The sequence below is a fragment of the Cibotium barometz genome, chromosome 49 (assembly GCF_041138505.1).
Source record: "Cibotium barometz isolate CiBa-2024 chromosome 49, ASM4113850v1, whole genome shotgun sequence".
Lineage (NCBI taxonomy): Eukaryota > Viridiplantae > Streptophyta > Polypodiopsida > Cyatheales > Cibotiaceae > Cibotium > Cibotium barometz.
This window is the reverse complement of record NC_141094.1, coordinates 1,238,970-1,249,505: the sequence shown is the minus strand read 5'-3', so window position 1 is coordinate 1,249,505 and position 10,536 is coordinate 1,238,970. Positions and strand designations below refer to the sequence as shown.

The following is a 10,536-nucleotide window of genomic DNA, read 5'->3' as shown; positions in this document are numbered from 1 at the left end:
TTGCAACCATCTCAAGTTGTGATTAAGGAAATCGCAGTCAACTGAGTATTTGTCTGTGGCAATCTCATATGGCATCATTTCATAGAGATTCAATCCATCCTCTTAAAAGCCTAACATCTCGGTGAATCTCCATGCATTGGAATCCCCTACAAAAGTATATCTACCTTGTGGGACAATTTCTAAATGTCACTATACAAGGCATGTTCGGCATGTTCTTTTCTGGCATCCACCACAGTCGATCGATGCCAAGATCAGAATGGCCTTAGTACCAATAATCATATTTGTGATTATTTCCAATGAAAATGTCTTATCTTGGTATTTAGTGCCCATCATGTAATATCTTAGTCCGCTTCTCTCCTCACAGGGTCTTCAACCACCTTGGTAGGCTTGTGCTTGGCCACTGTATATACAAGTGGTGCCTCCTTAGCTTGTGTAGCTACTCTTGCTGCCACCTTTCTGGTCTCTTCAATGCATACCTTTGTGTTTGTCTGAGCTCTCCCACAAGCCTAGCATATTTGCTTTTGCCTCTTGTCTAGCTTCCAGCAGCAGCAAGACATTTGCTATAACCCCTTCTTGTACTTTTGTATGCATTTCACACATCCCTTGCATTTCCTACGAACATCTCGCATCTCGCATTTGTGTTTCTTACTGTTTTGCAAACATAGCATGTCTCTTGCAGGTCGAATTCCACCTAGCTTGGTGCCATCTGGCTCTTTTTAATTCAACGCTAAACGTATCTTTTTTCAATTTGTCCCATGATTTATCAACATCCCAAACAAATCATGCAAAGAAAAACTTGGTGGATTTTTTGCAGCTACATACCAACTCCATGTGAAAATGATAATAAATCATAGTAGAAATCAAAATGCTCAACTTTCATGTAATATACATCTCGCCAAAATTTTGATGAGGTAGTCTTACATATGACTACGAATCTCTGACCATGCAAGCAACTGTTCCTACATTCTGAAGTTGTGCTCCCTTGTTTCTATGACAAAATCATGAGAATATTGTCCATTATAAAGACATTGCCAAACATCATATCCAAAATGGATTAGATTAGCCATGAAGGAAACTTCAATAGTCTCGATCAGTAGTGCTCGTTTATAAAAGTCGAAGATGGCGAGTTATTGCATCGACTGATGCCTTGGAACCTGTAGAGAAATGTCATTCACAATAGTAAGAAAACCTGCTTTCACTTTGAAACGGTCATTGCATGCATATATGATGAATGAGACCAGTCATAGTGGCAACGTGACTCTTGATTCAGAAAGTCAAACCGATATGACTTGTTACTTGCATACTCAAAACAAGAAGGCTCAAACATCCCCAACCATCTAAATCATTCTTTTTTCTTCTCTTTGACTCAAGGCATTGATCTTTTAGACTCCAATCACAATTCTTCAATACATGGCTCAAGGCCACTCAAGCCAGCCTTATCTCAACTACCTTATGAACTTTTTAGTATAGATCCCCCCAACTTCCCCAACTTACCAACAGACCCAACAAATCCAAAAAAAAACTACAAAACTATCGAGGTTGGCATTCATAATTCATCAATACTATATACATGCATATATACATAGACATAAATAAATGCATATTCATATATGAATAAATAAGTATACATATATAAACATATGAAAATAGGTGGGTAAGTATATATGTATCTTTCTATCTGTATGTATTGTTGGAGAACAAGCCTTAACTCTTGTAAAAGAGAGTTGATAAAATCCAGAAAGTAGCCACAAGGCAAAAGTCAAAGGGGCATCTACCTCTGCTAGAATTAAGGAGCTGATTTAGAGGACAAGGTGGAGAGAATTATGGAGCCACCCACTCACACCTAATCACTCACCTAATTAAGCTATATTAGCAGCATGTATGGAGCCTATTTAAAGGCACTTTGCTCAATGATAATCAAGAAAGCATTTGAAGCATCTTGACGATCTCATAATGAGTCGTGTTTTATTTCTCTCTATCCCCTCCATATGATGCACCAGGACAGCCCCCCACCCCCCCTCCACTGGGAGCTAGACCGGCTAGTAGCACTTTTTTTACCATACGGATGGTGCTAGATGCGATAGACAGGTTACAGAATGGAAAGGCATAGAATCATGATGGGCTAGTTGGAGAGCACTTCTCATATGCACGAGACACTTTGGCTCCGCTCATCGTACATGTGTTTAATCGTGCCATTTGTGAGGGTTTCCCAACAAGCTGGACAGAGCATATCATTTTACCACTCTTTAAGAGTGGGGACCCCATGGTGCCAGGCAACTACAGGACAATCATGATTGGTCATTACTTGGCCAAATTATATGGCTCCATATTGGAGTCGGAGCTGAGCCGATGGGCAGAGAGGCATGGTCATCGAGCACATGGACAGGCTGGCTTCAGGAGAGGATTTACTACCTTGGATCACATACTGACACTCCGGGCACTTATTGAAGAGGGCAAGGCACATAAGAGAAGGATATACTGCTGCTTTGTGGACTTCCGCAAAGCCTTCGATACTGTACCACGTTCCAGGCTTATGCACATATTGCATGACATTGAGGTACCCGAGGATATGCAGTGGGGGATATATGCTTTGTATGAGTTTGTGATGACAGGCAGAGTCCGAGCTCCAGGCAGACTATCTGATAGGGTGACCAGCACGATAGGGGTGAAGCAGGGATGCCCCCTATCGCCCACCCTCTTTGGACTGTACATTGATGCGGTCTCTGATTATGTAGACAGATTGGGAGGCCAGGGGCATGCTTGGCAGGGGTGTTGATACCCATCTTGTTATATGCTGATGATATTGTTCTAATCTCAGACTCTCCGTAGGGATTACAGAGACACCTGGATGCATTACAGGCTTTCTGTGCGGATAAAGATCTGACAGTGAACCTTGGGAAAACCAAGGTTATGGTGTTTAACACCACACAGGCATGGGTGACGAGATCAGAGCATCAGTTCACTTTTCGAGGGGAGCCGGTAGAGTACGTCAGGTCATATGTCTACTTAGGAGTTACTTTCACAGGACCGCGTTTCTCCCTGAAGGAGGCAGCAACAGCTAGATTAGCTCGAGGGCATGCAGCCTTGGGGGCACTTGAGAGGCAGTGTGCACACATACAGTTTCAGGAGCCACGCACCAAATTGTGGCTATTTGATACGCTTGTCACACCGACCCTCTTGTACGGAGCTCCAATTTGGGGACCCAGTATACATCACAGATCTCAGAGAGGGACAGATGAGGGATGGAGGCAAATGGAGAGACCACTGATTATGATGATTCCCCGCATGATTTGGACCAAATCATCAGTACCACATGAGATTGTTCTAGCTGCGCTAGGTGCCCCACCAGTAGTAACCGAGGCCCTATTCCAGGCAGTTACTACAGCGGCTATGAGAGCTCCCTTAGCAGAGGTACTCCCGATTGGCATTGACCTCATCCATACAGTTGACAGAGGATGGAGATACTCATTGCTGGTACGCTCAGATGAGATCATGGTTTGACCTACATGGTTTGCGGATAGAGGCACTACCACCCTTTCAGTACAGTCTGGATTGTCCAGTTTTGGATCTCACCCGCTCAGAGCAAAACTGCGTGATCAGGATGGATATCATCAGAGTGGACACAGAGAGGACATGGACTAGCCCCCTTGAGCCCTTAGGCACGAAAATGGCTCATTACAAGAGCCATTTTCTACACCTCTCACCATATGATTTTATCACCCGCCCGGCGTACATGGATGTACACCTATCACATGGGATACGTTGTGCCATTGGACAGATCCGGACCTCATCACATGTGCCATTGGACAGATCCGGACCTCATCACACCAGTTGCGGATTGAGACAGGGCGATATGTGCATCAGATCTTGGATGACCGCATTTGTCAGCTATGCTACCAAGAGGTAGAGACAGAGGAACACTACATTTGCCGATGTACAGTCTATTATGAGATCCGAGGGAGATATCACTGCCTCTTCCAAGAGGCTTTTGGGCCGTTACGCAGGGTCATGGAGTTTGAGGATCAAAGATGCCTGGGATTGTTTCTACTTGAGCTCAGGAGACGCAAAGAGACTCTCTTGGCAGACAGGAGGCCGAGCCATGATGTACCTAGACAGCAGAGGACACTGACAGATTTCTTCGGCACCAGCACCAACACCAGCAACCCAGCCCACACACCTCCTGATACCTCCTCTATTGGGCCATCAGGGCACCGACCATGCTTTCAGGGAGTCACCACTGATAGAGCAGTTATCTTATGTCGTGCTCGTCGGCCACGCCCACCAGGATCCCGACCACGGCATCCTCACCATCGCCAGATCAGAGCCATTATTGCTCGGCATCGGAGGCGCCTACCTCACTTCTACGACCTCTCCATTCTAGACAGCCCCATGGCGGAGATACTTGATCTAAGGAGAGGGCAACACTTCAACTGATCAGCATACATGGATCTACCTCATATACATTTTTTAGTATTTTCCAGTATTTTCTACTCAGTATCATCTCAGAGTCTTACAGTTCTGTTCTTACAATTGTAGGACAATCAGTTTATTGTACTTTCTAGTCTCATTTAGTTGTTCTCTTTGATGAGACACCAACTTCAGATGTACTCTCAGTTTTGGTCTCATAGGCCACTATGGCCTCTTAGAGACGTTAATATATCATTTCATTTTCTCTCTCTCTCTCTCTCTCTCTCTTTATGCCATAGCCATAGCCATGTTTCTCTATGGTCCACTATAGCCTCCACTTCATTGTTTTCTACATGTATATACACCTATATACATATATATGTATATGTACAAAGCGCACCTCCGCACACAAAAACAAACAAATGTATGTATATATATGTATGTATGTATGTAGAGAGAGAGAGAGACACACACACACACACACACACACACACACACACACACACACGTGTGTGTGTGTGTGTGGGTGTGTGTGTGTGTGTACATGTGTTATTGGGCTCTTTGGACAATCTGGAGTGAGCATAATTTGGCATACTTGGGTCGGCAGAATCACCAGTCATATGAATCCTTCAGAGCCTCATTGCGGCAATCCTTATATGATGCCTGCCATGAGGGTGATATGGATGCTTCTTGTTTAGAGCTTTTCTCTTTATGTTTCTGACATTTGGGATACTCTCCGCTTCGGAGACTTCCCATCTTGTAAATTTATGAGCATATAAATATACTGCACTGGATATTACAAAAAAAAAAAAGTGTGTGTACATTACCTGAATTCCAATCAAATGGAAGGGTTGGTCCATGATGGATTGCATACAGCTACACGCGAGGACAAAGTACTCGAGATAGCCAGCCCCTTACTCCAGATTTACAACATGGACGATCTTTCTATGGCTTGCCTTGGGATTTCTATCCCACAACTTGGAATTTTTATCCACCCATGGGAGCTCTCGGGATATGCTGGCCTGTTTCCTATTTCATGCTTCTATATGGGAGTACCTTGAAGGTGGTGTAATGTGGCCTGGCCTAACCTCTCCTACCTACGATTAGATACATTGAGCTCGTGGGCAAAGGATCCATGTACCTCCCATGAGCACTCTCTATACACACACACATACATACATGCATGTATATATATATATATGTGCCGCACTGTTTCTTTCTGATGCTGACAAGAAGAGCATTTAGCAAATGCAATATGCTTGCTCCAACAATACATCTCCACATGAAAACTTTTTGCTTCAGAGGTGAATTGTTATCCCAGATCGTATGCAAATTTTGCTTCCACCATTTTGGGTTTGATGGATTCAGATGATTAGCATAATCAAAAAACCATGGTTTTGGGAGAATCAATCGATACAATCTAGAAACAGTGAGCTGTGATAAAGGGACTTTAGGGAATGGTCCATGTTCCATTCTTTGCAAAGTACAATCTCCAAGCCACCCTTCAATATGGTCATCCAATAACTCACCAAATGGCTATAGCTGCTCTCTGATTAGTATCCAAGTTGGTTTGCAATGCATGCCCAAATGCCAACATTGTTGTGCTTTTGGAAAAGACATTACTCTTCCTTCATTGGTGATGACATCTTGACACAAGTAGATCCCCTTTGTGGACAGAAAGTATGCCTTTCTTGGAGAACGTAGAGCGAGTAGACAATCAAATGCTCAAATCCAATGTAGACTTTCTTGTCGTAGAGAATTTCGTCTCTCTCTGGGTCTGCCTGACCAATGAAGACACTGTAGAATCTTTTGCCAATCTTTAATCAGTTGAGTAGAATAAGGGTATCCGAAAATTTTGCCACTCACATGGCCTACCAAAAGAGTCAACTTAAAAGTTTTGACACGTCAGAGATCATCAAAGTCCATGGTTGACTCTGTGCAAAGTATGTGGAAAGCATAGTGCCTTTTATGGTGAAGAAATGATAATGAATATTGAGAATATTCAGCCCACCCTACGTTTTGGGGGAGCAGATACAATCAGGTTTCAGTAGACGTAGGCCTTTTTTCTGGTTAGAAGTCTTTCAAAAGACTTCCATCGCTTGGGACATAAAAGAATTAAGCTGCTTTTTTGTCCACACCTAGAGTGGGAGTCAAAATTGTATGTATGCCATAAGAATTGATTGCACGATTCTTAGGCGAACATGCAAAAGCCATGTAGATAAATGCCAATAATCCAGCTTTGCATGAAGTTTTGCATGACCCAATGTCTCGCATCTTTAAAAGAAATATTCCAGCCCAATGGATAACCCAAATGGCGCAATCTCATGAGGTTGGCATATAACTCTTGGCCACAAGAGAGCATGCCAATCTGCTTGTTTGAGAGGCAATGGAGTAGACTTCTGAAAGTTGATAAATAGCCCTACTAATTTTCCAAACAAATGTAATGCTTGCATGAGACATTGCAGATCCTCTCTCATGTTTTTAAAAGAAAGAGTCATCAGCATAGGCTTGAGCAATGAGATTGCCTCCAGTAGGCAATTTCAAGCCATGAAGATGACCTTGTTCAGAGAGCACATTTATATAAACAAGCAGAGGATGAGTAGCAATAGCATACAACAATACACTGAAGGGGCATCTTGCCTTACTGAACGGCCCAATACCCATTGAGAAGACAATCCTTTTCCTAAGATACATTGAGTTGTGCTATCTTTATATAGCTAATAAATAACATTCTGCATTTTAGTGCCAAAATCAAGCTTTTGCATAATTGTAGAAATGTAATCCCACTGAATTGTGTCAAAAGCCTTGGCTACATTAACTTGTAGTAAGAGCACATCTTGATCAGTGTATTTGGCATATTCAATACGCACATAAGCATTACAAATATTGTCTGTGATTTGTTGTCGACGAACAAATTTGTATTGTGCCAGGTGCATGCCTTTATGCAGAATTTTTGATAATCTATTAGCAAGCATTTTGGTGATGACCTTATAGATTATTGGCATTAATGTGATGGGTTGCCAATCTCATAGGTTTGTACATAGATATCTTTTAGGCACAAGTTTGACAAGTCCCTCTTGCCACGATGAGGGCATAATGCCTTCTATCTAGGATTGATTCATCATGAGTAAAAGAGGGTCTGCAAGTTGATCCCAGAATTGCAAAAAAAAAATCTACTGTTAAACCATCCTAGCCAGGAGATTTCCATCTTCCCAAAGATTTAACTGCCTTATTCAATTCACATTCAATAAAAGGCATTTCCAATTGATCAACTTGCTCGTGATCCATAATTGCATGAACATGAGACAACAACTCTGCTCGAGCTTGCATCGCAGTACGAGACATTTGATCTGGAGCATCAAAAACATGGTGAAAATGATACACATTCAAATTCCAAGTGATACAATTTGAGTCCATTCACCATTGGGTTTTGTGTTTTGGTAATACGTTGCTTAACTCTAGCTACTTCAAGCTTTTTTTAAAAGCTTGCGAAGAACATCCCTCATACAGGAGAGGTTTTGTCTGACTTGACTTGCAATTTATTGTCTGCCATCATGTGCTTCGCATACTATAAATGCCCTTCTTCTTCATGAGAGAGTACATGTATGGCTTAATTCTTCCAATTGTTGGATGTCTTGCTTGACCATAAGAAGCTGTTGTCTTTCTATGCCCATATACCATTTTCCATATTCTTTGATGACAGTTTGCATGCGATGAGCAAAATGATACCAAGCAATATCTATATCTTCATAGATCTCAGCTTGAAGAGCATCAATAACATTTACAACCCATATCTTGATATGGTTGATGAGAAAGATATTTAATATTTACCAAACAAAGTCGCTTAACAGGCAACTGGACATTATCAAGTGTCACATCAAAATCCAACCCCAGCCATTCAGGTGCATGATCAAAAATCCATAATGTATGATCCACCCACATTTGGCAAGGAAGGGGATCAGCATGGTCAGCATGTAACACATACCATCTATCTAGTCTTGCTCTGTAACCTGTAAATGAATTATGATGAAAAGTGAAGCCCTTTCTCTGAGGACAAACAACCTTCCATATATACATAATGTCCATGCTTCTAATTACATTCTGCCAGCTAAACCTTTCCATAGCTATCATGTCAGTGAGTAGTCCCTCTACTTATGTTGTGTGTGCACCTTCAGTTATAAAAGGCTTTGTGTTTTCCTTGATCTCAGTTAGGAGCCAGCGTGGTGACTAAAGTGGTGGCCTTGCTGCCTCAATTGCATTATGTGATTGGAGGGCTATCATGACATGAGAGGTGTGCATGATGGGTTGGCTCGGACATAGTATGTGATCGGGTTAGAAGGTAGTGTCTTTCTTTCATGTTGGGTCTCACCACCTTCGCTCCGAAGGAGGGATTGTCGGGTATTCAGAGCCTCGTATGAGTGAACCACCCTTTGTTTATGTTAGCGTGCTTAGGCATGTGAACAAGCTCTTATAGCCGTTTAGTGTGTGTTTATGTAATAAGCAGTGGTGTCACAAATCTTGCCATGTGTCGTTACCCCAATGTGTGACTTAGTCAAAAGATAAGGCTATCGAGCCTATAAAACTGCATTGTACTCGATCCATCAAATCAATCAATTTATACAGTGTGCGTGTAATCTTTCTATGGAGTTTTGTTACATCTCTTTCTCTCTCACCTACTGATCACCAATAGCTGAATGCTGGCCCTCTCATGTAGCATCTACTGCACAGCTTTGTGATGTGCATTTATGCTTCTACAGGCTGGTTGGACCTGCATTTTGTTTCATAGCTGCTGTCGACTGCACAGAGAGCTCTTTGCAGCTTACGTTAAAATGGCTGAGGGCTGCCTCAGGCGATGGTATCAACCTTGGATGTACAAGAGTAATGTAATGTAATGTTATATTAACCTTGGATGTACAAGAGTGATGAGAGATGGCTGCATTGCTATCCACTGGACTGCACAATACTTGGACCTTCTCCCAGAGAGGAGAGGATCTGCCAACTATGCCACACAGAGGTTGAGACGGAGGAGCATGACATATGCCGCTGCCCAGTATACTATGAGATCCGCGGGAGGTTTCACTGTCTATTTCGTGAGGGATTCGGTATACTCTCCAGGATCATTGACTTCCAGGACCAGCGTTGCCTGGGCCTCTTCCTGCTTGAGCTCCGCAGACACAGGGACACCTTGAGACAGGCCCTAGCCACCCCGCCCCCTCCCTCGACAGCCAACCATCACCAATTTCTTCCGGACCCAGGAGGTGGAGGAAACCGACATAGTGGATCTTGTGGACCCTCCACCAGCTGCTCTGGACCTACCTTGCCCAAGAGCAGTTACCTCGGACCGAGCCTCTGCACTCCAGCGTGCTCTACGCCCTCGACCCCCTTGTTGGCCACGATCACCTCATCAGCTCCAAATCCAGGACATGCTCCACCGCCATCGAGCTACCTTTCCACGTGACATAGCTGAGGGAGACCTCTCGGCCATACTCGTCAACCCCATGCTTGACATTTTGGAGAGTGGTATACCATCTACTCGGAGCTGCTGTTGCTCCCATGTTTTTATGTTCTTAGTTTTCCATGACGAGTTTCCATGGACAGTTTTGTATCACGCCAATGAGATAGCTATATTTATGTTTTCATTCTGTTTTATTTTCCATTCCATGATGAGATATGCCATGGACATTATTGTACCACTTTGGTCTCATAGGCCCATTGGGTCTTTAGTAAACACTTAATATATCTTTCTTTCTTTCTTTCTTTCTCTCTCTCCCTTTTCGTAATAGAAGATGTATTACCAAAAATTTACTTTACAAATGGCCACATGGCCGCCATGTGATATACGAGCTTTCCCTCACTAATTACTCCGAACCACAAGTGTAGCTCGAAGTACCCTCATCCAATATATAGCCATGTCATTCTCCACAAAATGATTTGGGCCTTCAATTGGAGAGAGAAAGTGCAATGTTCCCTCAATTTGGGGGCCCAAATTTGAAGTTTCAAATTTGGGCCTGCCAAGATGTGAAATTTAAGATTTATGTCTTCCATTTGAGAACGAAAGTGCAATTTCCCCCTCCAATTTGGGCTCCAAATCTAAATTTTCAAATTTAGGCCTTCAAACTTATTTACAAT

The 10,536-nt window shown here is 42.9% G+C and overlaps 1 protein-coding gene across 4 annotated transcripts in view; it reads right to left on the bottom strand.

The window, feature by feature from the left end:
• Positions 1-782: 782 nt before the first annotated feature.
• Positions 783-10,536, bottom strand: part of LOC147610180 (Peptidyl-tRNA hydrolase II (PTH2) family protein) — a 90,293-nt gene continuing 80,539 nt past the window's right edge. For 3 of the 4 annotated variants that reach the window (XM_086786248.1, XM_086786251.1, XM_086786249.1), the window contains one exon: positions 783-1,154. In XM_086786248.1, the coding sequence (XP_086642374.1) occupies positions 1,105-1,154 (50 nt within the window). In that variant the 3' untranslated portion in view covers positions 783-1,104. The remainder of the gene's footprint in view (positions 1,155-10,536) is intronic. The other variant, XM_086786250.1, reaches the window with a different exon arrangement.